This window comes from Microcaecilia unicolor, chromosome 10, assembly GCF_901765095.1.
Source record: "Microcaecilia unicolor chromosome 10, aMicUni1.1, whole genome shotgun sequence".
NCBI classification, from domain to species: domain Eukaryota; kingdom Metazoa; phylum Chordata; class Amphibia; order Gymnophiona; family Siphonopidae; genus Microcaecilia; species Microcaecilia unicolor.
In genome coordinates, this window is record NC_044040.1 from 10051253 (window position 1) to 10076099 (window position 24847).

Consider the following 24847-nt stretch of genomic DNA (forward strand, 5'->3'; position numbering starts at 1 on the left):
GAAAAGATAGTTAGCTTTCTAGAAGCCAATGGGTTACAGGATTTAAGGTAACATGGCTAAATCCTGCTAAATGAATCTGATTGACTTCTTTGACTTCAAGACTCATGAGAGCTGAATTTGACCCTATAGATTATAGCTATTCTCGAAGGTAGGTATAGAGGGGCATAATCGAACGCAAACGTCTATCTCCAAGGGCGTTTATCTCCAAGAATGGGTCCGTGAAGGGGCGGACCGAACCGTATTTTCGAAAAAATGGACGTTTTTGAGTTGGGCGTTTCTTTTTTTTTTTAGAGATAATGGAAACTAAAAACGCCCAGCTAAAAAACGGCCTAATCCGAGTCATTTGGTCGTGGGAGGGGCCAGGATTCGTAGTACACTGGCCCCCCCTGATATGCCAGGACACCAACTGGGCACCCTAGGGGGCATTTTTTAAAAATAGAAACAAATAGTAAAATTACCTCACAGGTGCATAGCTCCCTTCCCTTGGGTGCTGAGCCCCCCAAATTCCCCCCAAAACCCACTCTCCACAACTCTACACCATTACCATAGCACTTACTGGTGAAGGGGGACACCTACATGTGGGTACAGTGGGGTTTTTTTTTTGGGGGGGGGGTTAGAGGGCTCCCATTTTCCACCACAAGTGTAACAGGTAGGGGGGAATGGGCCTGGGTCTGCCTGCCTGAAGTGCACTGCACCCATTAAAAACTGCTCCAGGGTCTTGCATAGTGCTGTCAGGGAGCTGGGTATCACATTTGAGGCTGGCATACAGGCTGGCAAAAAAGGTTTTGGTTTTTATTTTTTTAGTGTGGGAGGGGCTTGGTCACCACTGAGGGACTACGGGGAGGTCATCCCCCATTCCCTCCAGTGGTCATCTGGTCAGTTGGGGCACTTTTTTGGGACTTGTTCGTGAAAAAAAAGGGTCCAAAAAAAGTGACCCAAAATCCCGGTCAAAACACCTTTTTTTTTTTTTCGATTATCAGCTAAAGACGCCCATCTCTCCTTGGCTGATAACCACACCCCAGTCCCGCCTCCACCACGCCCCCGACATGCCCCCGTCAACTTTATTCGTTTCCGCGACGAAGTGCAATTTGAAACGCCCAAAATCGGCTTTCGATTGTACCGATTTGGGCGCCTTTGTGAGAAGAATGTCTATCTCCCGATTTGGGTCGCAATATAGGCGTTTTTCTCTTTCGAAAATAAGCAGGATAGACTTACACATGTAAGTGGCAGTAGCCACCTCACCACAATTCTGTAATTACATGCTAAAATGAACTACTGTGTAATAGTAGCATAGCCGGGAATTTTTTACAGGGGGTTTGTCTCCTCCCAGTGCTGCCTCCATGCCATCGCCATCCCCCAATTCCATCCCCCGCTGCCCCCTGCACCTTACATAGTAACATAGTAGATGACGGCAGAAAAAGACCTGCACGGTCCATCCAGTCTGCCCAACAAGATAAACTCATATGTGCTACTTTTTGTGTATACCCTATCTTGATTTTTGCACCTGTCCTCTCCAGGCAGTGGTAGCGGCACTCATAGGCTGCCTGAGGCCTGCACTGGGAATTCCTCCTTGAATGGTCCCGCCCTTTCTTAACACAACTTCCTGTTTTTGTGAAGGACAGGATGATTCAGGGAGGAAGTCCCCGTACAGGCCACAGGCAGCCTATGAGTGCTTCTGCTGCTGCCTGGGCGAAGACTGCACCAGAGAGGATTTTAAGGTAGGGGTGGAGGGCCGGGTCTGACAAGTGGTGCGTACGCCACTGATGCACCTAGTTTAAAGACGTCACTGCTGTGTAAATGCAAAGGGGGGGGGGGAGTTTACATGAGAGGGACATGGGCGTATCATAGACATGACTGACATTCATGCAGACTACTTACAGAAAACTGTGTTACGTATGAAAATGATGCAGTTGGACACGCCCACTAATGCCAGCCATATACCCGCTGTAAATGTGCGTGCCTACATTTAGACATGCCAAAGCCGGTGTATTATTATTATTTATTACATTTGTACCCCGCGCTTTCCCACACATAGCAGGTTCAATGCGGCTTACATATATAGTAAAAAAATAAAACATGGAAAAGAAAATAAGATGATACCTTTTTTATTGGACATAACTTAATACATTTCTTGATTAGCTTTCGAAGGTTGCCCTTCTTCGTCAGATCGTCACATTTGCTTATTTCCGATCTGACGAAGAAGGGCAACCTTCGAAAGCTAATCAAGAAATGTATTAAGTTATGTCCAATAAAAAATGTATCATCTTATTTTCTTTTCCATGTTTTATTTTGTTTGATTTCTATTGATAACCTTAAGAGTGGACTAACACGGCTACCACACTCCTCTACTTATAGTAAAAAAAAAATCCCAATACAAGTTCTGTAGGAAGAATATAACAAAACTATAATAAACATTATAATAATAAGGTTTTAAGAATAAATGAATTGGATATGGGGAGGTAAGGATAGGATAGCAAAAGGAAAGGAGATTGGGAGGGTTATGGTATAGAAAGATGGAGAAGAAATGAATGGAGGATGAGTATGATGAGATTGGGAGAAGGTCAGAGGTATAATCAGTGTCAGAGTCAGTGTTAGTGTCAAAGAAGGGGTAGTGTAGGTGGGCTGATAGGATTAAGTTGGGTCGTTAGGGTACACTTGTTTGAAAAGATGTGTCTTCAACATCTTCCTGAAGGGTTGATAGTCATTAATTGTTCGGATGGATTTAGGTAAAGCATTCCAAAGTTGACCTGGATGCATAGTAGGTTTTGTATTTAATTCCTTTACAGTATACACACTAGTATTACAGAAAAACACACACACATAGAATTACAGGTTCCTAAATGTCGGTGCCCTGTTATAGGATAACCTCCTTAGTTTTGTAAGCCTGCCTCCTCCTCCTGGTTACCTACCCCCATTAGGTTGGATATTCTGGACATATGTCTTGGCATCTTCAACTTCAGTAGGAGAAGCTGAGACTAATCCCTCTCTCCAACAGTGGACATTGTGGTTGAAGTCAATTAAGCTAAATTTGTCTTCGGTGCGAAGGTCCTCCAAGATAGTTTTCATAGCTTCCACGGTCTAGAAAAGGAGATCCATTACATTAGGTTGGTCTCTGGAGTTTCTCTTTGAGGCTTGTCTATAGTTGTGCATGCATTCATGTACTTAGAAACATATGCCATGTACATTGCAGCTCTGGCCTCACTGTACCCAAAATATGTCCCTGGGAACAGTTACACTCAGTTCACATAAAAGTCGCTACACTCTTTCTAGGCGCCTTCTTTTTAAGCAAGTACACCCCACATCTACAAGATCCCTTGTCCACATGTGAAACAAGACTTTACGTGCAGAAAAAGGAGTACAAAACCCTCCCCTTTCCCCTGACAAGTTCATTTTACTCAGAATATGGTCTTATTTTAGAGGGAAACAGTCTTGGCAGCACTTACATGCGTGTGAGCTAATTAATGGCGGCAACCTCAACTTCAGGAAGAGGCTAAGAACCTTTCTCTTGCCAAAGACTGCTTCATAACAATCCTTCATGACTTCTAAGTCTAAGTCTACCAAGTTTTGATATACCACCTTCTACTGAAGCACAAATCAAGGTGGCTTACATACATAACTATTCAGGTACTTGCACTGTCCCAGACAATCAAAGTATATTCTACCTCCTAGTACCATTCATTATCCTTTCCTTAATGTTTTTAGTCTCATTCATTAATCCAATGGTCTCTAATGATTCTCAAACCTCACACTAACGCTATTTGCTTTTGTCATACCTAGAATGTAAACCGCACTGAATCCTGGAACGGGGATATGAGCGGTATACAAGAACTGATTTGAATCCCACGCATAAGTGCCTCTATTTGATATACTCTGGCGCAACTGGCGCCTAACTTTAGAAGCCCTTGACTTGATTGCTTTTTGTATGTATTTTGGCTTCTCTACCCTTTGCTTAATGAGCAGGTTTTCAGGGCAGGGTGGGTCGGGCTGGGGGAGAGAGAGAGGGTGCCAGCAGATACCCCCACTCTTCTCAACCAACCCTTCTAAGCTGCCCTAGAACCTGGCATTATTTTTCCTGTGATAGTCACACGGGCAAGTCTCTTTTTTTTTTTTTAAATTTTGCATGCCACAGGGTATGAAATGCACCGCATCTGTATCCATTTAAATGCAATTGTGGGAAAGGGTTTCCACGTGAGTTAACACTCTCATGGAAACCCTTTCTATGTTGCTGTCCCATGGTAAAACTGAGCTAAACTATTATTATATTATTATTATTTGTTGCATTTGTATCCCACCTCTTTGCAGGCTCAATGTGGCTTACAATACATCATGGATAGTGGAATAGAGAAAAGAGTAGACATTTGATGTTATAGAAGGATATTGGGTTACATGGTAATGGAATACATGATAGTAATATAACAGAAGGCATTATTAACATTTCTGGGTATAAGTGGGCGTTTCACATGTTTTGGTCTTTGTGGTATATCTTGTCGAAGAGATGGGTCTTTAGTAGTTTACGGAAGTTGGTCAGTTCATAGGTCGCTTTTAGGTTATGTGGCAATGCGTTCCAGAATTGCGTGCTCATATAGGAAAAGGTTGATGCGTGCATTAATTTGTATTTTAGACCTTTACAGTTGGGGAAATGAAGATTAAGGAATGTGCGGGATGATTTTTTAGCATTCCTGGATGGTAGGTCTGACATGTAGGCTGGGGCATTGCCATGGATGATTTTATGTACTAGGGTACATATTTTGAACGTGATGCGTTCTTTGAGTGGGAGCCAGTGTAGCTTCTCTCGTAGCGGTTTTGCACTTTCGTATTTTGATTTTCCAAATATGAGTCTGGCTGCCGTGTTCTGGGCTGTTTGGAGTTTTTTTTTGAGTATTTGCTTTTTGCAGCCAACGTAGAGTGAGTTGTAGTAATCTAGATGACTGAGTACTAATGATTGTACCAGATTACGGAAGACTGTCCTTGGGAAGAATGGTCTTACTCTTTTTAATTTCCACATTGAATGGAACATTTTTTTGGTTGCGTTTTTCGTGTGGTTCTCAAGTGTTAGGTGCCGATCAATGGTTACTCCCAGATTTTCAGGGTTTCCGAAATTGGTAGATTTAGTTTTGGTGAGTTGATGGTGGTAAATTTGCTTGTGTTGTGTTGAGAGGTGAAAATTAGGCATTGGGTTTTTTCTGCGTTGAGTTTTAACTGAAAGGCATCTGCCCAGGAATGCATGATATGTAGACATATAATATTCATTGTATTATATATAATTTGTTCCGTGTTTCGCTTCTAATTTTCATATAAATGTTATAATAATATTTCATGGAATTGTACCTTGTCTTCTCCTTAATAGTGGACTAGAGATTAGATAATAGTATAAAAGTTTGCTTGTAAAAATGTAATTACTGATGTTCAATATTACCTATGTTTTCTGAATCAAGTTTATTCTTGTTTAAAATTGTGAAATTAATAAAAAAAACTGAGCTAAACCCATGGTAACCATGCAAGTACACTTTCCCCCAAGTAGAGTCATGTCTTGCTGTGTTCTTTGTCTTTCTCTTGAATAGATCTGAAGAATCATGTGCAGTTTGCACAGGGTTTGGGTCACTATTGTAAACTTACTTGTTTCATTTTCAACCCCCACATTGAGCCGCTGACATCAATGACAAATAAAATGTTTTTCGGCAGGGGAGCCAGATTGTCAGGAGCAAAGAAGTGGAGAAAGTATCCGTTAAAAAGCTGCAAAAGAAGAGACGAATCTTGAGATGAATAAGGAGGCAGTGAACACTTCATTCCAAGATCACATTTCAGCCTTAATGTGAAACCTCAAGTCTTAACCCAGTCTAAATTGCTCTCAGTCCCCAAACAGTTGGCTGGTGGTTTAGAAACCTCTCGAGACTGCAGGGACACTCATGATTTCAGGATGTTGGACAACAAACATGCACAGGTGACCCACTATGTGCCAATCTATTTCATGCATATTCATTATGGTTATTTGCATATGCCGGTAACTGGAAGGGCTGGGGAGACCTCAGGAGAGGAGTGGAAACTTTTATGCTAAGAGGACTGCAAACCACTTTCTTGTAGATTATCAGTAGAGGAGTGTGGTAGCCGTGTTAGTCCACTCTTAAGGTTATCAATAGAAATCAAACAAAATAAAACATGGAAAAGAAAGTGACATACAATCCAGAGCTGGAAAAACTGAGGAAAATCATAAGAGATCTACAACCTATACTCCAGGAGGATGAATTACTGAAAGAGATATTCCCATCCCCACCAGTACTGGCCTTCCGACAACCACCCAACTTAAAACACAAGCTAATCAGAAGTAAACTTCCATCACAGACTGAAAAGGAACAGAAGGGCACACATCCCTGTAATCTATCCAGTTGCAAACTATGCCAAAATATTTCACAGGACCCCACAGTTACCCACAAAGGAAAGATATTCAACATAAAGGGATCTTTCACTTGCTCATCTTCCAATGTGGTATATATCATTCAGTGTAAAAAATGTAACGAAGGATGCTATATTGGAGAAACAAGCCAGATGCTTAAGACAAGATTCAATTTACATAGACATCATATGAACAATACTGGTGCCAGCAGGGTTCCCACGCCTGTTGGTCAACATTTTACAGGACCAGGACACTGTACCAGTGACTTCACAGTGAGAATCCTGAAAGGTAACTTTAAAACCATACAAGAACGTAAGACCTTTGAAGTCAGAATGATTGAATATTTTAACACCCAACAGAAAGGACTTAACAAGGATCTGGGGTTCCTAGCCCATTATAAACCATAAAGCTGTATGTCTCTGTTGATCACCCTCCCCTCACCTATCCACACCCATCCTGTTAGAATATCAATGATATGCTTTGATGTCCCCATGCATACCTCCTACCCACCCCCATCCTCCCACCCTGTCAGACTGTCATAGTAATGCTTGAATGTTTTCACTTATATACACTGTCAGCTAGCACATTTGCTTATTTCCGATCTGACGAAGAAGGGCGACCTTCGAAAGCTAATCAAGAAATGTATTAAGTTATGTCCAATAAAAAAGGTATCATCTTATTTTCTTTTCCATGTTTTATTTTGTTTGATTTCTATTGATAACCTTGTAGATTATCAAAAAGCAAGAATGTCTCTGAATAAATTAAATGTTCCCCCAGGGTATGACAACGTGAATGATTTATTTGTTGCATTTGTATCCCACATTTTCCCACCTCTTTGCAGGCTCAATGATCAACCACATGATTCCAGAAGCCTGTGGACATACCTGGAGCTCACTCTGGACCTCTCTCTGTACATCATACTGCACCACAAGGTTCCCGTGCACAGCTGTGGTAGAGCAGTTTGGACATTTGCGCTGCTGTTCTAGCGTTGGCTTGAAGGATATGTGGGCCTTGGAAGAAGTAGTGAGAAGAGACGACTGTTAAAACTAGCACAAGAAAATCGACACAACAAAATTTCTATACCGCCATTATCTGCTGGGTTCAGAGCTGTTCAGGTTCTTGGGAATCAGCAAAAAGATTTAAAAATTTATCTCATCAGAAATTCCTTGAATAGTAAATAACGGCAAATAATGACCTGTACCGTCCATCCAGTCTGCCCAACAAGATAAATTTATATACCACGTATGCATATTTGATTTGTCCTTGCCGTTTTCAGGATAGAGACCATAGAAGTCTGTCCGGCACTGGCCTTGTTCTCCAGTTACTGAAGCTGTCACTGAAGCCCCTCTCCAGCCCATCCAAATCTGTCCAGCCGTGATCAGGGCACAGACCGCAGAAGTCTGCCCAGCACTAGCTTTGCTTTCTAATTACAGGCGTGTTTCCATCTAATCATGGCTAAGCATGTTTGATTCCACACCTTCTATACAGAATTCCTTTATGTTTGTCCCATGCTTTTTAGAATTCCATTAGCATTTTCATCTCCACCGTCTCCGCATTCCACCCTCTCAGTGAAAAAGTACTTCCTGAGGTTATTCCTGAGTTGCCCCCCCCCCCCCCCCGCAACCTCAATTCATGCCCTCTAGTTCTATGTGGATAGTGCTGGACAGACTTATACAATCTGTGCCAGAGCCGGTGGTGGGAGGCGGGGCTGGTGGTTGGGAGGCGGGGATAGTGCTGGGCAGACTTATATGGTCTGTGCCAGAACCGGTGGTGGGAGGCGGGGCTGGTGGTTGGGAGGCGGGGATAGTGCTGGGCAGACTTATACGGTCTGTGCCAGAACTGGTGGTGGGAGGCGGGGCTGGTGGTTGGGAGGTGGGGATAGTGCTGGGCAGACTTATACGGTCTGTGCCAGAACCGGTGGTGGGAGGCGGGGATAGTGCTGGGCAGACTTATACGGTCTGTGCCCTGAAGAGCATAGGTACAAATCAAAGTAGGATATACACAAAAAGTAGCACACATGAGTTGTTTTGTTGGGCAGACTGGATGGACCGTGCAGGTCTTTTTCTGCTGTCATCTACTATGTTACTATGTTACCTTCCCGTATCTGGAAAAGGTTTGTTTGTAGATTAATATCTTTCAAATATTTGAATGACTGCTGAAGCCGTGTTATGCTAGTATTCTGTAATGATATCTGGGTGCCCAGAGATCCTTATAGAATAGAATATCACTGCATGGCATTGGGGCACCTACAAGGAGATACCCACTTCTAGAATTGTCCCCTAACATCATTAGCGCATGTAACACGGTAGCGAAAGTTAGTAAACCAAGAACCTTAGTATTCTAACTACTGGGGCAATAGCAGACTGTACTATTAATTACAACAAAGGAAACGCTGAGATTTATGGGTGCAGCGTACAATTTGCCGATAATTAAGTCGCACCACTGTGAAAAGAGACACACAGCAAAGAAGACTAATTATGTTAACATCTTTCCTGGCAAGGGTTCAGCTTTCACCTTCTTGTCCAAGTGAGAGACATCAATAAGTTCGTTAAAGGAGTCGTCAAGTGAATTTTGAGTATTGACAAAACTGATGCCCTGGGGCTCGGTGATGTAGACGTCCACCTGCAGGAAAATGGAAAGAATAGTTATAGAGCATCCAAAAGGTCTTTCAACCATATCTACTGCTCTAATGATACCAGTTACTCAAAATGCAACACAGCTACGTCTGGTCACTAGTTAACTCATTCCTCTTTACGATAAACAGTATAAAAGCCCACAGAGGTCTTTGTTATAAGACAGTTGACTGAGCTCCCTTCTGGGTGGAAGACCTGGGCCAAAAGTGTTAAGTAGAGGAAGTGACCTATGAGGAACAGACCAAGCGTGCTTCACTATTCCACAATCTTCTTGATCCCAAAGAGATTTTAGAAGTCAATAGTCATAAGTGGCTAGTGACTCACTTGCTTAGGGAGGCTAAGGCTGAGGATTGCCTCCTTGGGCTACATAGATTTTCTGTTTTCCTTCAACCCTTCCCTAGAGACTCACACAGGCTCCTGTCTTTTTGTCTGTGCCAAACCCTCTCCGGCTCTTTCCTCCACATGGCACTCTTTTGCACTCTCTTCACTCTGTCCCTCCTTCTTTTATCACTGTAGGAGTTGGAGTGTTTTCCCCCTCTGGCTATTGATTGGTTCCCTCTGCTGGCAAGATCCAATCAGAAGCAGGATATGGGTAATTAGCAGCTGTGGTAAGCAGGCATTTCCTCTGGTTTGCCTCAGCCACCGTCCTAGTGCCTGCTCTGTGCTCACTCTACACCAGTGGCATAGCCAGACAGTCAATTTTGGTTGGACTGAGCCCAAATTGGGTGGACACAAAATTTTCTCTTTGCCCCCCACTCCCTAGCACCTCCCAACTCAAAATATAAATACTTTAGCTGATGAAGATCCCCAAGCTCTGTCAGCTGAAGGCTTCCTCTGAAGATGGCCAGAACTCCCTTTACCAAGTTTGGCAGGCAACAGCAACTCATTGACCCACCAATGTTGCCACCCCACCAATGCTTAAATCAGGGGTGTAGCCAGACAACAGATTTTGGGTGGGCCTAGACAAGAAGTGGGTGGGCACCAAGTGTTCTCCCCTTCACCCACCACCAAAAAAAAAATCTCAGCTGGCAGGAAAACGCTTCTTTTCACCTTAGCAGTCTGCAGCAGGCACGCGCTGAAAACTGAGCATGCACAGGTGCTGGTATCGTAGAGAATAGTGTTTTCATTACCGTCAGGGGAAAGTCTTCAGCTGGCGGAGCTTGGGATCCCCACCTGCTACCGCTAATACATGTACTACTGTTGGGTGGGCCTGGTCCCTAATTGGGTGGGCCCTGGCCCACCTGTGGCTACACCACTGCCTTAAATGGCTCAAGGATGCTGCCTTGTCTGCTGAGCTTAGTAGAAGAGAGTTTTGGTTACCTTCAGAGGAGGTCCTCCGCTGGCAGGGCTTTGGGATCCCCACCAGCTAACAGCAAGGTCAGGGTTGGTGCTAGCCATGGGCCCAGGGCAGAAAATACAAAAGTTTGCTCCCCCCACCAATTCCCTTTCCTCCCTGCCTCCCCTTCAATCTCCCCATCTGCCATTATAATCACATCAACAGACCCTCACCAAATGCAGAACAAGGGATCACAAATTAGAAATAAAAATATGAAGACAAAAATTGAACTGGGAACTTTGGCATGTACTACAGCACTGAAAAATAAAAACAGAAATGTATTTCCTTTTCTATTGAGCAAAGTAAAAAAAAGACATCTGCTATGCACATTTTCTAAAGCCAGCATATTCCATTTAAACATTCAAAATAAAATGCTTTTTCTACCTTTGTTGTCTGGACATTTTATTATTCCATCATGCTGGTTTCAGTTTCTCCTTCCCGCTTTCCTGTGTCTTCTCCTAATTCTCCTTTAATCAGCTGTTGTCCATTTGTCTTTTCTCCCCTCTTGTTCCATTTCCTCACTACACAGGCCTCTGACATATTGATCTTCTTCCGCTCTGTCCACTCAGAATTCATCCTCTTTCTAACCCTTTTCCTTCTTTTTACTTTTCAGATACCTATCAAATTTCTATCTCCTTCTTTCACCCACTAGCATTCCTATTCCCCATCTCACTCCTTTCCCAGCCTTTCATTCACCCTCCTCCTCCCTGTTCCTCTCTACCCTGTAATTCCCTTCCCTTGCCTGTAATGTCTCGTCTGTCTGTTTCTACCTAGATTGTAAGCTCTTTGAGCAGGGACTGTCTCTCTATGTCAAGTGTTCAGCGCTGTGTGTGTCTGGTAGCGCTATATAAATGCTAATAGTAGTAGTAGTAGTAGTATTACCATATTTCTACCCCCTGTAATCACTATCCTCTCATTCATTTTCTTGCCACCCCCCTACCCCTCACCGTCTCCCGTATGGTTTCCATCATTCCTCCTGTCTTCCTCCCTCCGTCCTTCTAGCTCAGCATCTGATCCCTCTTTCTCCTCTCCCTACCCTCATAGCCTGACATCTCCCTATCCCTTCCACTCCGCCCCCACCATCTTCCTGTCCCTTCTTCCCTCCTACTCCCTCCCCATAGTCCAGCATTTCTCCCTCTCTTCCCTCCCAACCATCTAACATCTCCCTCTTTCTCCTCTTCTCCCTCTTGTGCAGCATTTCTTCCTTCTCCTCCACCCCTATGTCCAACATTTCTCCTTCTTTCTTCCCTCCTCCTCTGCCATTGTCCACCATTTCTCTGTCTTGTGCCCTAACATTTCTCCCTCAGCCCCATGCAGTATCCCTCCATCTCTCCCTCCCCATCCTTCCCCACTGCACCTCCATGTACAACATTTTCCTCCTCTCACCCTCCCTCCCCTCCACTGCCATGTCCAATTTTTTTCCCTTTCTCATCTCTCCCTCCCTCCCCTCCACTGCCCCTGGGCTAGGGTTACCATATGGCTCCAGAAAAAGGAGGACGGATTGAGCCAGCCGGGTTTTACTTCCATTGCTTTCAATGGAAGTAATTGAGCCAGCCGGGTTTTACTTCCTTTGCTTGGAAAGCAATGGAAGTAAAACCCGGCTGGCTCAATCCGTCCTCCTTTTTCTGGAGCCATATGGTAACCCTACCCTGGGCCCACCCGTGACCCCATCCCTAAACTGTCAGTGTTCTGCCCCCCAGCAGCCTTATGCTAGTTTTTATAATGTAGCCCTAAAATGTATTTAATGCCTTTAATGTTATTCTCACTTATAAGAATTTTACTGCTGCAGTCACTTCCTGTAATGATATGTGAGCAATGCATTGTGTGTAATGTAGTCTCACATGTACTGCACCTAATCTCTGTTAAGATTCCGAAGATCCACTCCTTCTAAACAGGATTCTTTTGGTTTGGGGCAGTAACTTCTGAGAATCTATGAACTGTGAGTAAATCAGCTGCATGCATGGGATAAACATAAAGGAATCCTGTTCAGAAGGAATGGATCCTCGAAGCTTAGCCGAGATTGGGTGGCAGAGCCGGGGGTGGGGAGGCGGGGCTGGTGGTTGGGAGGCGGGGCTAGTGCTGGGCAAGACTTCTACGGTCTGTGCCCTGAAAATGGCAGATACAAATCAAGGTAAGGTATACACAAAAAGTAGCACATGTGAGTTTCTCTTGTTGGGCAGACTGGATGGACCATGCAGGTCTTTTTCTGCTGTCATCTACTATGTTACCATGTTACTATTTATTTAATAAAGTAAATTTCAGAAAAGAAAGAGACTTCGGTGTGTGCTGGTGTGCGGAGGTTATACTTCTTGGATATTGAAGATTTAAGGATATTACGCTTTAAGAGGCCATGACAGTTAGTGCTGCATGATGTACCTCTTGCTCCTGTCTGACAGTCTGATTTTGAAAGGTTAAGCCTTCCAATGCCTCTTATAACAGATGCCTATGTCAGTAATCCAATTTAATGTATTTAATTTTGAGAGGCAGTGGGACATGTGTGAATGGAGTGAGGGACATATTGAAAAGTCTCACTGAAAGGCCAGGTTGTTTTCAAAAACAGCAAGGCTACACCCTAACCAGCTTGAGGCGCTGCCTCTCTCCATCCAGATGGGCATAGGCGGTCAGTGGCCCAACTCTTTGGGGAGGCTAAAGGGGGCGGGGTCAGGGGCGGTGCCGGGGGTGGGGCCTACATCCATAATTATCTGACAACGCAGAAAAAAATAAGTAAAAATAAAATAGTAACAAGTAATACCTTTTATTAAATTTAGATATTAGATATGATAGGCAAGTCACTTCACACTTCATTGCTTCAGATAAAATTATGTACAGTACCTATTACGAGTGAGCACCAATTTACTCCTTGAACTCAAAAGCTGCTGCCATACTCAGGCCAGTACCTGGATTGCTCTGGAGAGATAAATTAGCAGGGTAGGTGAAAAAGAAAATGGCAGCCTGTGCAAGAGGAAAAAGCACAGGAAAACATGGATTCAGGGGGCCTGGGGAAGTACTGGAGCCACACAGGGAGGAAGAATGGAGTACAGCAGGTCTACTACTAGGTAGGAGTATGTAGCGTGAAAATTTTCATGTCATCTTTTTTTCCCCAACCTGGCATTGCAACCAATCAGCTCTGATCCTTCCCGCCCTCAGCTGAGCTTTCGGATGATAGCCCTCCTCTCTCCGTTTCCCCCCCTCCCCCGGCGCGTGTTTACCTGTTTTACTTTCAGTGGCAGTAAGTGGCAACGACGGCAGAGATAAAGAAAGCACTACGGGATCCTGCAGCTCCTTCCTTCCCTTCCCTCACATGTGTCCCGCCTTCTGCGATGACGTATTTCCTGTTTCCGTGAGGGCGGGCTATGTGTGAGGGAAGGAAGGAGCTGCGGGATCCCGTAGTGCTTTCTTTATCTCTGCCGTTGTCGCCATTCGCTGCCGCTGAAAGTAAAACAGCTAAACATGCGCCGGGGGGGGTGGGGGGGGAATGGAGAGAAGAGGGCTGTCATCCAAAAGCTCAGCTGAGGGCGGGAAGGATCAGAGCTGCTTGGCTGCAGTGCCAGGCAGCCCTGCGTTTTGGAGGCGGTGGAGTTGCAGCAAGGGGAGGAAGGTTACGGTTGGGCTGGGGAGGCTTAGCCTCCCCAAGCCTCTTATACGGGGCGCCTATGCAGATGGATGCCCTACTTTTCTCTACAGTTCATGTATGATGTTCCCATGTGCTAGCTCACTTCTGACCTGATCTCACACTGATTGACGCTGCTGAGGGCCATTACCTGCAAATTCTTTGTCAATTTCTGAGGGTCAAGGTGAAGGACATGCTCATAGATACCCAGCTTCCTTTCAAGAATCTCCTGGTAGTGAATTTCAAACTGGACCTTTGTTCCTCCTGGGATGTTCAGTTCCGCTTTGAAGTTTTCCATATCAAAGGCACTGGTCCTGCAAATGTTACCAACATGCTGAGTTCTATTGCATTGTGGGTCACTGAACAGCAGAATACATGACCTCAACTTCAGAGCTTGTTGAACGTATCATTACACACGGACAGCAAGAAGACAGGTAATCAGGGCCGGTCTTAGCAACTGCAGGGCCCTGTACAGACCAGTTTGCTGGGCCCCCCTCCAGTCCCGCCAACCCCGCCCCCACCAGCCCTGCCCCGCCCACACCCAGCCCCCCCCCAGCCCCTTGTTGACAAGATATGTTTTAAACATTTTCTTTTATTTCAAATAAATACAAATTGTTACAGCTCCAGTATACCCAATATGACACAAACCAAATTAGCATACAGATTCTGCATGCAGCACAATACCAGAAAAACAGAACATTGTTATACATTGCAAAATAAGACAGCAGATGTAAATTCTCAAATTGGACATATTCCAAACACTAAAATGAAAATAAAATGATTTTTTTCTACCTTTGTTGTCTTGTGACTTTGTTTTTCTGATCATGTTGGTCCCAGTCTCTGATTCTGCTGCTGTCTATCTGCTCCCTTAACTCCACTTCTAGGGCTTCCTTTCCATTTATTTCTTTACTTTCCTCCTTTCTTCTTCATTTCTTGCCCTACATCCATAGGTAAAACCTGGGTCCTTCGCGGACTTAACTGGAGGAGGTATAGAGTGGATCCAGCTTTTGCCTATTTTCTCCAGCCATGTGCAGTTTTTCTCCTCTTTTCCCTTTCCCTCATCTCCGTCAGTTTGCATCTCTTTCCTCTCTCTTCCTTCCCCTCCCCTCCATCCATATTCAGCATTTCAACTCTCCCCTCTCCTCCATCCATGTCCAGAATTTCTCCTCTCCCCTCCATCCATGTGCATCTCGTTCCTGTCTTCCCTCACTTCCATCCATGTCCAGCATTTCTTCTGCCCTCCCCTCCATCCATCCATCCATAGCAACTCTCCTCTCTCCCCTGCCCTCCCTACCCTTCCATGTCCAGCAATTCTCTTCTGCCCTCCCCTCCCATCTATGTCCAGTGATTCTCCTTTGCCCCTTGTCCTCCCCTCTCATCCACATTGAGTGATTTTCCTCTGTCCCCTGCCCTCCACTCCCATCCATGTCCAGCATTTCTCCTCTCTCCCCTCCCCTCCATCCATGTGCATCTCCTTCCTGTCTTCCCTCACCTCCATCCATGTCCAGCATTTCTCCTGCCCTCCCCTCCATCCCTCCATGTCCAGCAACTCTCCTCCCTCCCCTGTCCTCCCCACCCATCCATGCACAGCGATTCTTATTTGCCCCCTGTCCTCCCCTCTCATCCACATCCAGTGATTCTCCTCTGTCCCCTGCCCTCCCATCCCATCCATGTCCAGCGATTCTCCTCTGCCCTCCCCTCCATGTCCAGTGACTCACCTGCCCCAGCCCCCAACTTAACTTACCCCCCTTTTCAGCCCCCAAGTTTCAGGTCCCAACCCCAGCCCCAGCCCCATCTGTGACCTCAGTTTTCCTCAGCAGCTTTCCTTCCAGCCGCCCTGCGTTTAAAATGTTGCGGCAATGAAAAAGCAGGCTTGCCTCTAGCCTTTAAGCCTTCCCCTTCTTTCTCAGCATGTACTGTGCTGCCTTTGCGGAAACCGGAAATTACATCAGTGCTGCACGCTGAGAGAGAACGGGAAGGCTTAAAGGTTAGAGGCGAGCCTGCTTTTTCACTGCCACCACTGCAACTTTTTAAACGCAGTGCGGCTGGAAGGAAAGCAGCTGAGCGACATTATGGCAGGGAGCGACAGGAAGCGCCACAGGGCCCCTGAAGGTGCGAGGCCCTGTGCGACCGCTCCCGTCGCCCCTGCCTAAGACTGGCCCTGCAGGTAATGTGTATCAAAATTCAGGGGCATACTTATCAATGTGGGCTACTGTTAAGACGTGTTATTTTACTGTTAACTTCAGTTATCAGTAACTAGGACTCATTGTATAAAATGGGACTTGCAGGGCCGTGCCTAGGGTCTCTGGCGCCCCCCTGCAGACTATCAGTTGCCCCCCCCCCCCCCCCGGTGAAAATGATCGCTCACCACTTGCCACACTGTCAGGAATTGTCAGCAATATTGTTAGAAACAAATTGCTATACATTGCAAAATAAGATAGCAGATGTAAATTCTCAAAGTGGACGTATTCCAAACACTAAAATGAAAATAAAATGATTTTTTTCTACCTTTGTTGTCTGGTGACTTTCTTTTTCTGATCATGCTGGCCCAGTATCTGATTCTGCGGCTCTCTGTCCTCTTAACTCCGTTTCCAGGGCTTCCTTTCCATTTATTTCTTTCCTTTCCTCCTTTCTTCTTCATTTCTGGTTCTCAGCTTCTGCCTATTTTCTTCATCCGTGTGCAGTTTTTCTCCACTCTTCCTTTTCCCTCATTTCATCTCCTTCATCTCTCTTCCCTCCCCTCTATGTCCAGCAATTTCTCCTCTCTCCCTGAGCCCTGGCCTGCAATCCATATCCATCCATGCCCATCTGTCCCCTGCCCCCTCCATTCATCCCTATCCAGCAATTCCCCTCTCTCCCTTCCATGAACCCTGCCCTCGCATGCTCCTCTCTCCCCTGCCCTCACGCTTCTATGTCCCAACTGCCCGCCCTCTTCTCCCCCCCCCTTTCCAACATCCCTTTCCTTTTTTTTCTTTTAAATTTACCCCAATCCAGCAGCGCAGGTGCAGCGTCAGTGAAGGAGGTGGCGCTCCCGACGTGTCTAGCCTTCCCTTCGCTCATGTTCCGCCTTCTAATGACGTCAAGGAAATGACGTCAGAAGAAGGCGGAACATGAGCGAAGGGGAAGGCTAGACAGTAGCCACGTCGGGAGCGCCGCCTCCTTCACTGACACTGCGCTGCTGGATGGAGGTAAAATTAAAAGAAACAGGAAAGGGATCTTCTTGCTGCGGGAGGGCGAGGTAAGCATGGTGCGGCGGTGCCCCTCAAAGAACGGCGCCCCCCTGCCATGCTTACCCCGCTTACCATATTGGCACGGCCCTGGGGACTTGTGCTAAAATAGCTCGTTAGTAGTAAAATAACGCATCATAATGGTAACCCATGTTGATAACTCCCCCCCCCCCCCCCTTAGTGTGAAGAGTTTCAGTCTCTGGTAACCAGAGCTGATATTGTGATGTCATAATGCCTCATTCCACCAATGCCTAAGAGCCAACCTCATCAGTGATGTCACGACTGTCCTATACTTGGCCCACTTCCCCCCTTAGTGTGAAGAGTTTCAGTCTCTGGTAACCAGAGCTGAGATTGTGATGTCATAATTGTTGGAATGTATTGTATTTTTACATGCATTGCCTGTCACCTATTATTTCTCTGTGATTACTCTGTGACCTCTGATGTGAATTACTTAGAGAGGTCACACAGCTATGCAACTTCCTGTGGGGGTTAGATGCAGCACATGCAGCACATGGAGCACATGGAGCTCATGATCTCTCCTAACCTGAGAGGATCTATGGTGGTGTGAGCATCCATTACCATCTAAGCACATGGAAGGAGCTGATAAGACAAATGTATAGTAATATGTATATATAAGCCTGTCTGATTATAATCTAACTACAAACTGTGAGTAAACAGATGTTTTGTTACTTCAACTTTAAAGTGACTCAGCAGTGAATTATTCAGGGGTGAATGAGAGAGAGATGAAGAAAGAAATTAACATTTCTAAAGCTGAAGCTGTGTGTACTAAAATCTGCTAATTATTTACTACAAATAATCCAACAAAAGGGTTATGGGCCCAGGGTCCAGGAATTGAAAAAGAAGAGAAATATTACCAGGCAGAAAAAAAGGCCACATTTTTTCTCTTAAGTTTTAAAGGAAAGATTCAGTTTGTCTCTCTCTCCCCCCACACAGCAGACAGAAGGCTAAGAAAATGGCTGAGGGAGGAAATTCACCATTTTTCTATTCTCTCAAGGTGCCTAGATTAACTGAGTTTAATTATCGGCAGTGGGAATTAAGATTCATATGTCTCCTTCGAGCAAAAAGATTAAATATATGCTTAGACCAAGACAGAACAGATGAAAATATGGCTGAATGGGACAATGCAAACTATTATGTGAAGTGCATGCTTTTGGAAGCTCTCTCAGAGAAACAAGCCATATTAGTGGAGGGAAAAGATACACCAAAGGACATTTTATATAAACTGAGAACTATGTATGCAACTACATATGCAAAGCAGCAACCAATTTGGCTAGCAGAGTTGAATGAAACCAAATTAAGGGATAAAAGTAAATGTAATGATCACATTATGTATCTTATGTCTTCATTTCAAAAGCTAGAACTTTCTGGAATTCCCATGTGTGATGCATTGAAAAGAGCATTTCTTTTTACCTCACTATCAAAGAAGTTTGATGTTTTTAGGTCTGTAAATGAGGCCATTGAAGGGCAATCTTTTGAACAGGCAACATCAAAACTAAGGCAGGAATGCAGAATAAATGATTCTGAGGAGATGTGTTCTCAAAGTCAGTCAGAGAGAAATGAAACAAATTTCTTGGCAAAGAACAGAGGAAGGCGGAGCTATGGGAAAACTCCACCCAAGGGCAAGCTGATTTGCTACTCATGTGGAAAGGAGGGACATGTATCTAAATGGTGTAAGGAAACACAAAACACTCCCTCTAGCTCACCTAAGCCAATGGAACTAAAGAATTTTCAAACCAGGAAATGTATGAAGGACAAAGATAAACACAAGGGCTTTCTAATGGCAGAAAAATCTTTGACTATGGTAAATAATAATTCAAATGAAAGTACTTGGATTTTGGATTCAGGGAGCACATGCCATTTAACCAATTGTAAAGATTTCTTTCAGGAAATGTGTCCAGAAGAAGGAATTCTTAAAACTGCAAACGCAGGGACTGCTAAGATCCAAGCAAAAGGTATTGGATTCTTAAAATGCAAAGTGTCTAATGAAGTTAAAGAAATTCCTGTAAGTGATGTCTTGTATATTCCCCAAGCAGTTTGCAATATGCTTAGTGTATCTACATTAGATAAGAAGGGATTTGCGATTCATTTTGAAAACAGTAAGTGCACAATCTCTAAAAATGATGAAGTGTATGCTGAAGCTTTTATGCATAATGATGTTTATAAGCTGAACATTTCAGGTGAAGCCTCACATATGGCGCAAGTAAGGAAGAATGATGGTAAATGTAGTCTGGAAATCTGGCACCGCCGCCTGGGACATCGTGATTCTAAGGTGATCCAGGATCTTTACAGTAAGCAACTGGCCACCGGCATTCAGATAAGTGCAGATGCTGGTAAAATGGAGAAATGCATAGACTGTGTTACTCAAAAAGGTGTGAGACCCTCATTTCCTGCATACACAGGAAATAGGAGTAATAAAGTGCTGGACTTAATACACAGTGACTTATGTGGACCGTTTAATATCCCATCATTGGGAAATAACAGATTTGTGCTAATATTCTTGGATGATTTCTCTAGATATTGTGTGGCCTATTTGCTGAAAGAAAAAAGTCAAGTCACAGACATGCTGAAGAAATACGTAGCCATGGTGAGCAATAAATTTGAAAGAAAACCAAAGGTTCTTCAGACCGACAATGGTGGTGAGTTCACTTCACAAAGCATGCGCACATTTCTAGAACAAGAAGGCATTCAGCATATCACAACAGTAGCTTATACACCAGAGCAAAATTCTGTTGCAGAGAGAAAATTTAGGTCACTTGTGGAAATGACCAGATGTATGCTGTCAGATAGCAATCTCCCTAAAAGACTATGGGGGGAAGCCATTCTCACAGCAGTGTACCTACAAAACAGAATGCCAACTAAAGGCGCTGAGCGCACACCACATGAGACATGGCATGGTAGGAAGCCAAACCTGTCACACATAAGAACATTTGGAAGTACAGCATATGCTCATGTACCAAAGCAAAGAAGGCATAAGCTGGATTCCACAACAGAAAGGGGCATTTTAGTTGGCTATGCTCCAGGACACAAAGGATATAGAATTTTGAATCTGAAAACTGGCATTGTTGGCATAAGACATGTTACATATTTTGATGAAAACAAAAGGGTTGATAAAGGCTGGATTATCCCAGATGAGCCTTATCATCCAGAATATGAAACTAGAACCATAATAGACATGCCAGTGTATATAAATGCCATACCAAGGCAGATGTCTGAAAGCAACTCATCTGTATCTAACGAGGAACAGGCAGAGGAAGCAGACACAGAAAGGATCATTGAAGAAGACAGTACAGTTGGAGAAGGGGAATCAATTGGAGAAGGACTCTCAGATTTAGAGGATGCAGAAAGGTCAGACCAACCTGTTGTCAGACGCTCATCCAGGGAAAACAAAGGTGTTCCACCCCCAAGACTGTCTTACCTAACAAAGTCAGCAGAAGCTCAAGAGCCCTTAACATGGGATGAGATTGAGAAAATGCCAGCAGAAGAAGCTGCTGAATGGCATAAAGCTGCACAAGAAGAAATTGATGCATTGGATAAAAATAATACTTGGATTCTTACAAAATTACCTCCTGGCAAGAAAGCTATAGGATGCAAATGGGTATTCAAGTTAAAAAGGAATGCACAAGGAAAAGTGGAAAGGTATAAAGCCAGATTAGTCGCAAAGGGATATCTTCAAAAATATGGAGAAGATTTTGATGAAGTGTTTGCACCTGTAGTGAAACACACGACAATAAGAACACTTCTGAGCATTGCAGTCTCAAAAGGCATGCAAGTCAAACACATTGATGTGAAAACAGCGTTTCTTCACGGAGATATAACTGAAGACTTGTATATGGAACAGCCAACAGGTTTCATAAATACAAAACAAAGACAGCTAGTGTGTAAATTAAACAAAGGTCTTTATGGATTAAAGCAAAGTGCAAAATGTTGGAATGATAAATTGCATGAAATATTGACAAATTTAGGATTTAAGCAAGGTGAAGCAGATAAATGCTTGTACACTAGGTGCAGAAATGGACAATATGCATACATTTTAGCTTTTGTTGATGATCTGCTCATTGCAAGCAAAAGTGAGCAAGAGTACAAGGACATTGTAAAATGTTTAAACCTCAATGTTGAGATAAAAGAACTTGGTAATGTGTCATACTATCTTGGTATAGAAATTGAGAAACAAAATGATGGTTCTTATCTTCTAAGCCAGAAGCAGAAAATAAATGAGCTTATTGAAAGTTTAGGTATGCAAGATGCCCAAGTTGTAAGCACTCCCATGATCACTGATTTTCTGAAGGATGAAACAGTAAGAGAACCTTTACCAGATAACATCCAATATAGATCAGCCATAGGTAAGCTTTTATATCTAGCTACCACATACAGGGCTGATATAGCAAATGCAGTAGGAATTTTGAGCAGAAGGGTCAGCTCACCTACCAAATCAGATTGGACTGCAGTTAAAAGGATGGTAAGGTATTTAAAGGGTACCATTGATTGTAAATTAAAGATTTCAGCCAATAGTAATCCAAAACTAATATGTTACTGTGATTCAGATTGGGCAGGGGATCATTCTGATTATAAATCCACAAGTGGATATGTGTTTATGTATGGAAATGTACAAATTTCATGGGCCAGTCATAAACAAAGTATTGTGAGTCTGTCTTCTACAGAAGCTGAATACGTGGCCGTATCGGAAGCGTGCAGAGAACTGATGTGGATTGAAAAAACTTTTGCTGGATTTTGGAATAGCTGAACAGAGACCAATCCAGATAATGGAAGATAATCAGAGCTGCATCCGACTGTCACAGAATGACAAGGTTCAGTCACGCACCAAGCACATCGCAACGAAATACCACAACGTGCGAGAGTTGGCGAAAGAAGGGGTCATCAGTCTACACTATTGTCACACCAGTGAGATGACAGCTGACATCATGACCAAACCGTTACCCAGAGAACATTTTGTGAATCTGCGTATAAAGCTTGGACTTTGTATGAATAAATAATTGCATGACAGTTATGCATGAGAAGGGGTTTGTTGGAATGTATTGTATTTTTACATGCATTGCCTGTCACCTATTATTTCTCTGTGATTACTCTGTGACCTCTGATGTGAATTACTTAGAGAGGTCACACAGCTATGCAACTTCCTGTGGGGGTTAGATGCAGCACATGCAGCACATGGAGCACATGGAGCTCATGATCTCTCCTAACCTGAGAGGATCTATGGTGGTGTGAGCATCCATTACCATCTAAGCACATGGAAGGAGCTGATAAGACAAATGTATAGTAATATGTATATATAAGCCTGTCTGATTATAATCTAACTACAAACTGTGAGTAAACAGATGTTTTGTTACTTCAACTTTAAAGTGACTCAGCAGTGAATTATTCAGGGGTGAATGAGAGAGAGATGAAGAAAGAAATTAACATTTCTAAAGCTGAAGCTGTGTGTACTAAAATCTGCTAATTATTTACTACAAATAATCCAACAATAATGCCTCATTCCACCAATGCCTAAGAGCCAACCTCATCAGTGATGTCACGACTGTCCTATACTTGGCCCACTTCCCCCCTTAGTGTGAAGAGTTTCAGTCTCTGGTAACCAGAGCTGAGATTGTGATGTCATAATGCCTCATTCCACCAATGCCTAAGAGCCAACCTCCTCAGTGATGTCACAATGGCTTGTTTGCCCTGTACATACCTCACTTTTATTATATTTCTAGAGACATTTGTGTTTTCATTGGGTGGCGGTAAGTGCTCCTCCTGAAATGGCTGCATGGCAAGTGCAAACTTACCACATGGCCATTTCATTTGTGGCTATTTTTACCTGCTGCGGTAAAAGTGGCCCTGGCACGTGGCAAAAACTACCTCTGCTGCTAGCACAGGGCCCCTTAATCTTTTCAGTAGCTTCTGTGGTCCGTGTCCTGCTGCTGTGGCTCTGTAGCCTGGTTCACCATGGCTATAACTGCACCAGGGACGTTATATTTACATAAAGTGCTGTATCGCACTCAGGTATGGGGGAGGGTTAGGGGGCAGGTGTGGGAGTTTGCATGAGTTGGGTCAGTGCTCTATTTCTTTTGATTGTTGGGTCACCATGAAGGACTCACACTGCTGATCTAGAAGGTCTATTGCAAAGTTGATTAGGAGTTAATTTGGGCAATTTATTTTTCTAAAATATTAGAAAATACTACAATATTTTGGATGTCACTGAACAGTTTATGGTTCAGGATTGGATGGTTCTTGGCATTGTATATTGTAAGTAGTCTACTATGCCATACTTTGTCTTGTTATTTGAATATTTTTACTGCTGTAATTGCCTATGGCTCATGTTCGATCTATTCTTACTGTACACCGCTGTGAGTGAATTCCTTCAAAAAGGTGGTAAATAAATCCTAATAAATAAATAATGTATTTCTTTAAGTGGCATCAATAAAGAACAGTATCTATCTATCTAGATATAAATACAGATAGATATATATTATATATAAGTACTGTATTTACACTGCTGCTACCACCATCGTTATCCGTAGTGTAAAGTTAAGGGTGGTTCCTTTTATCCCAGGAAATGTGCAGCCAGTAACTGTCCAGATTCTGTTTCATTTGGGGGCTGTGGTAGGTAAAACTCAGGGGAGGGATCATTGCTTACAGTTTATTGTGAAATGGTGATTTGTGGGGTATGATTTCTTTACATTGCTTGTAAATTGCACTGAATCTTTGTTGGCAAACTGGGATCACTAAATCAAGGGCACACATTTACATGGTTAGCAATTTTGCAGATTTGAGGCCAAAGTTCATGAGCTGTTTTTTGTTATTTGTAGTGTCCTAAGATTCATTTTGCAGCCACTGCAGAACAGGAAAGAATTTGTGCGGAATGCACAATGTATGTTAGACAGCTTGACATAATTTGGAACGAAATATTAAAAGCATAATCCCTAACCAGGGACCAGGGGGCAAACGGATGCTTACCTGATCAATCCTGCAGCCTTTCCTTTAGATCTTGCTTGTGCGTACAGACCTCTGGCCACAGATTTTTCTTTAATAGAACCACTAAATATGATACCATTGACATTCCTAGAGAGAGAGAGACAGACAAACAGACAGACATAATGGGGAAAGTTTATAGAGTGAACTGACCAGGAGAAATTACAGAGGAGTTCATGGATGTAATGCATGGAGCACTAAATGTTATACCATTGACATTCCTAGAGAGAGAGAGAGAGAGACAGACAGACAGACAGACAGACAGACATAATAAGAAAGGTTTATAGAGGGAACTGACCAGTAGAAGTTGCAGAGCAATAAAATCAATGGGGAATATGAGTTGTCACACACTGTGGTCTGTACAGTAAGGGCATCATCACCTTATCCCTATTAAAAGCAGGGCTTTTTTTGAGGGGGTACTTGGGGGGTACTGAGTACTGGCACCTTTTCCATTGTCTGATAAAATTGACCCATGGATCCCAAGTTTTAATGAATGAGCTCAGGCTCCCCACACCAATTCTGTCTTGTCATAGATTCTGTGACTGGTTGCAGGGGGCCTGGCTATTGTGGGGTGGGTCCCTCAGTGATCACCCCACCCCTGAAGGGTGGCCTAGCATTTGAGTACCGGCACCTTTTTTGCTAGAAAAAAATGCACTGATT

At 43.7% G+C, this 24847-nt stretch overlaps 1 protein-coding gene across 1 annotated transcript in view; it reads right to left on the bottom strand.

Annotated features, from left to right (window-relative positions):
- The window catches only part of ITIH2 (inter-alpha-trypsin inhibitor heavy chain 2), a 73219-nt gene that overhangs the window by 28608 nt on the left and 19764 nt on the right, over positions 1-24847 (bottom strand). The window contains exons 5-10 of the mRNA XM_030215953.1: positions 24173-24277; positions 14122-14284; positions 8906-9013; positions 7276-7401; positions 5617-5733; positions 2910-3078 (exon numbers count right to left, since the gene is read on the bottom strand). Coding sequence (XP_030071813.1) covers positions 2910-3078; positions 5617-5733; positions 7276-7401; positions 8906-9013; positions 14122-14284; positions 24173-24277 — 788 coding nt within the window. The remainder of the gene's footprint in view (positions 1-2909; positions 3079-5616; positions 5734-7275; positions 7402-8905; positions 9014-14121; positions 14285-24172; positions 24278-24847) is intronic.